The 4,273-nt window shown below is 35.1% G+C and overlaps 1 protein-coding gene across 1 annotated transcript; it reads left to right on the top strand.

Annotated features, from left to right (window-relative positions):
* Positions 1 to 1,013: 1,013 nt before the first annotated feature.
* LOC125095327 (olfactory receptor 5H8-like) lies at positions 1,014 to 2,048 on the top strand. Its single transcript, XM_047721662.1, has one exon. It carries the CDS (start codon positions 1,014 to 1,016, stop codon positions 2,046 to 2,048), a length of 1,035 nt encoding a protein of 344 aa, XP_047577618.1.
* Positions 2,049 to 4,273: the final 2,225 nt, after the last annotated feature.

The following is a 4,273-nucleotide window of genomic DNA, read 5'->3' on the forward strand; positions in this document are numbered from 1 at the left end:
CTTTGTTCTCCTCATCCTTTCCAATATTACATTACACATAAAGTAAGAACTTTACATACACTTGAATCAACTAGAAGGGATTTGTAAAACGCAGATTATTAGACTTCATTCTTTACCCTCTGAGTCAATGTCTAGAGTAATACCTCACAATCTATATTTTGTACAAGAAGTTCCCCCAAAATTCTGTTGTGTAATCTGGTTTGAGAATCACTGAACCATATTAAAAACTCATTAAGTAGTACTCCTGACTCTAGTTTCCCCTCCCTGCAGCATATTCTCTTCACTACAAGATATTTAATTTGAAAATTATTGTGGGGCACCTAAATGGCTCAGTCAGTGTCTGACTCTTGGTTTCTGCTCAGTTCATGATCTTAGAGTTGAGAGATCAAACCCCACGTCCAACTGTGTGCTCAACACAAAGTCTGCTTGAGAGTCTTTCCCTCTCCTTTTTTCTCTCCCCCTCCTCACATGCTCTCTCCCTCTCTCTCTCTTTTTCTCTAAAATAAATAAAATGTTTTTTTAAAAAATTATCTATGGTGCTACTGATTGTCTTAAAAGTTTTTTGTGTGTGCCTATTGCCTGAGGAACAAATTTCAATTCCTTCACATGTCATTCAATTCATTTTGTCACAATTCAAAATTCTTTTCCCTTCTTTTCCCCTCAACCATGTGTCAGAATTATCTAAGACATTCAGTTTTCCCCATAAATTCTCTAACACACTCAGGTATCCCCATAAATTTAATAATTTAATAAAAATATTTGAAATGTCTTTCCTTTCTTCTGAATCTGTTAATTCCTGTACATTTTTTGAACTGAAATAATTTCATTTTCTATTACCTCAGTTCCCCAAATAGTTTTAATATTTTATAGTAGCAGTAAATAAAAGTAAGAGCATTCTGATTAGTCTATGGCTTTATTTCAACTACTTTCTTCCTCTTTTCTTTCTATATAATCTGAGTGAATGCTTTTTTTATACTTACTGCATTTCATTTCAGGGGTCATCCTGTAACAAGATGGATACTGAAAATGGAACATTGGTGACAAAGTTTATTCTCACAGGATTCACATATCAACTACAGTGGCAAATCCCCCTGTTCCTGGTGTTCTTGGTGATATACCTCATCACCATTGTTGGAAACCTTGGACTAACTGCTCTCATATGCAATGACCCTCACCTTCACATCCCCATGTACTTACTCCTTGGGAGTTTAGCTTTTGTGGATGCTTGGATATCATCCACAGTGACCCCAAAGATGCTGGTCAACTTCCTAGCTAAGAGTAAGATGATCTCTCTCTCTGAATGCATGATACAGTTTTTTTCCTTTGCATTTGGTGGAACAACAGAATGTTTTCTCTTGGCAACAATGGCATATGATCGCTATGTAGCCATATGCAAACCGTTACTTTATCCAGTAATTATGACCTATAGACTTTGCACCTGGCTGTTAGTCTCATCATTTTTAGGTGGCTTTGTTCATTCTGTAATTCATATAGGTTTCTTATTCAGATTAACCTTTTGTAATTCTAACATAATATATCACTTTTACTGTGACATCATGCCATTGTTTAAGATTTCCTGTACTAACCCTTCACTTAATGTTCTGATGGTTTTTATTTTCTCTGGGTCAATACAGGTATTTACCATTCTGATTGTTCTGGTCTCTTATACACTTATCTTCTTTACAATTTTAAGAAAGAAGTCTCTGAAAGGCATTAAAAAAGCCTTTTCCACCTGTGGAGCTCATCTTTTATCTGTGTCTTTATATTATGGACCTCTTCTCTTCAGATATGTTTGTCCTGGATCTGCACAATCGGATGATCAAGATATGATGGACTCTCTATTTTACACTGTCATAATTCCTTTGTTAAATCCAATGATCTATAGCCTGAGAAATAAAAAAGTCATAGATTCACTGAGAAAAATGTTAAAGAGAAATGTTAGATCTCACACTATTATCTGTTCTCTTTTTCATTTAAAGCATCACAAATTATGCAGATTATATGTGTTCTGTTTGGTAAGAGTGCAAAGACTTTCCAATTATAATTGACCTAGGGTTTAATGATTTATTACATGTGTTCATATCATACTAGAATAATTGAAGCATAAAACAAATAAAAATATTTTATATGCTTACATATTCTTGCTTGTAGTTTTATAAAATCATTCAGTACTATAGGTTGTATTTCCTCTGAACAGGAATTGATTATGATGTCTTTGATAATTATATAGCCATATAGCCTGGAGGGAGGGCCATGCACATTTGGCCATACACATTGGCCATACACACCAGAGGAGGCAGGTTTATGGTTGAATCAACAACAACAAATCCCAAGAATTCTGCTAGCCATTTAAAGGTCTCTCCTTCCACTTTATTTGGGGCATAGTATATTCCACTTCTTCTGGGTATTCAATAATTCTCAAAGCACTAAGGGAAGTAAAAGGAAATGGGGGAGCCATGAGGAAAATATAAGAAGGGAGTTAAAACAGTGAAGGTCCAGCCAAATTGTAAGAGATAGTCTTAGCCCAGTGTCTATGAGAAATGAAATGGAGCCAGGCAGGGGGGAAGGGGAATGTTGCCTCTCATTGTCTATGATGCCTTCTACATGCCCTTTCTAGCTGTGTTTGGATGTTGTTGGGTAATCTGTAAAGGTCTGCTAATTCAGAAAGCTAAGAAAGGAGACTATAGAATTTTAAGTGGGATGGTCAGGGAGAAAAAAAGAGAAGAAGCAGAAGAGAAAGGAAATGGTCAATCTTTCTTTTTCTTTTCTTTTCTTTTTTTTTTTTTTGAAGAATGAAGCTAGTAAGATATATCAGTAATATGTAATGTTTTTAAATTTTTTTTTTAAGATTTTATTTACTTATTTGACAGACAAGTAGGCAGAGAGGCAGGCAGAGACAGAGAGAGGAGGAAGCAGGCTCCCCGCAGAGCAGAGAGCCTGATGTGGGGCTCGATTCCAGGACCCTGGGATCATGACCTGCGCCGAAGGCAGGGGCTTTAACCCACTGAGCCACCCAGGCGCCCCAGTAATATGTAATGTTTTAATGTGTTGTTGATGTATGGGCTTCAAAAGCATGTTTCCAAAATTCAAATAATGTTAAGATAATATGATGTCAGAGCGCCTAGTGGGTGTCTGGGAAAGACATGAAAATGAGCAAGATTTTGGATGTTCTCTATTCTAAGAATTTTTAATTTTAATTTTTTTTTGTTCTAAGAATTTTTAAATGTTAACTTTCTTCTACCCCATACTCTAAGTATAATGAATAAAGCATCTTCAAGTCCAATCCTGTCCTTCCTTTTTCAACATGGAAAATCCACACACTTTTCTACTGATACTCCTGAAGCCTTGGCCCTGATTCTGTGTTTTGTAAACTTTACTTATCTTTTACATCCTGATACTATTCCTTCCATAACATAGTCACCTTGTTATTCTTCAAAAACTCTGATTAAATCATATCTCTTTTCAATAATTTTTAATGGGTTATCATTGCTACCAGATTATGTGCAAGTACAGTATATCTAGCTCTCTGTACATATACATGTATATGTTTGTGTTCATGTGTATGTCTAGATTTATATATTTATCATACATTTTATATATTTATTTATATATGTAGATTTTATATATATTACATGTATATTTTTCCATATATATCTATCCATTCATTCCCTCTCTATATTTATCTTCATCACTCTGGTTTGCCATCCTGGTGTTATTTGAGGTCCTTTCAAATAAAACCTTAGTTAACTCTGAGGTCTTTTCTTCCAAAATTCTCCTAATTCTCCTTGTTTCATACCCAAAATGAGTTGAAGAAAGCTTTCTGAATACTTTCTACTCTTTCAAATACATGCTTTTGCTAATACAGGTCTCTTTCACAGAGAAAGGAACTTTCTTCAAGGTCTATCTCTAATATTACAGCTTTCCTGATTATCTTGAAGAGGATAGTAATGCTCACTTGAAACATTTAGTTTTTGTGTTTGAAACATTTAGCAGCTCATTCTTGTTAGGCCACACTTGACTTCATATAATACTTATTTCTGCGCTACAGGCTTTTCAAGAGTATTATTATGAATTCAATGTCCTAGTCTCTATTTTTCCCAGTGTTTGGCATGATGGCTTACACACATGAGGTCCTAAATAAATATTTGTAAAATATATGTAAAAGTGAATTGAATCTGAAAACCCAAATGAACAGAACGCAGTAAGAGTACATCACTCACTTTCAATCTTGCAACGAGCCCCAGGAGATTACCAGCCTGGGATGGCTGCTGCA

The sequence above is a fragment of the Lutra lutra genome, chromosome 1 (genome assembly GCF_902655055.1).
Source record: "Lutra lutra chromosome 1, mLutLut1.2, whole genome shotgun sequence".
Taxonomy (NCBI): Eukaryota; Metazoa; Chordata; class Mammalia; order Carnivora; family Mustelidae; genus Lutra; species Lutra lutra.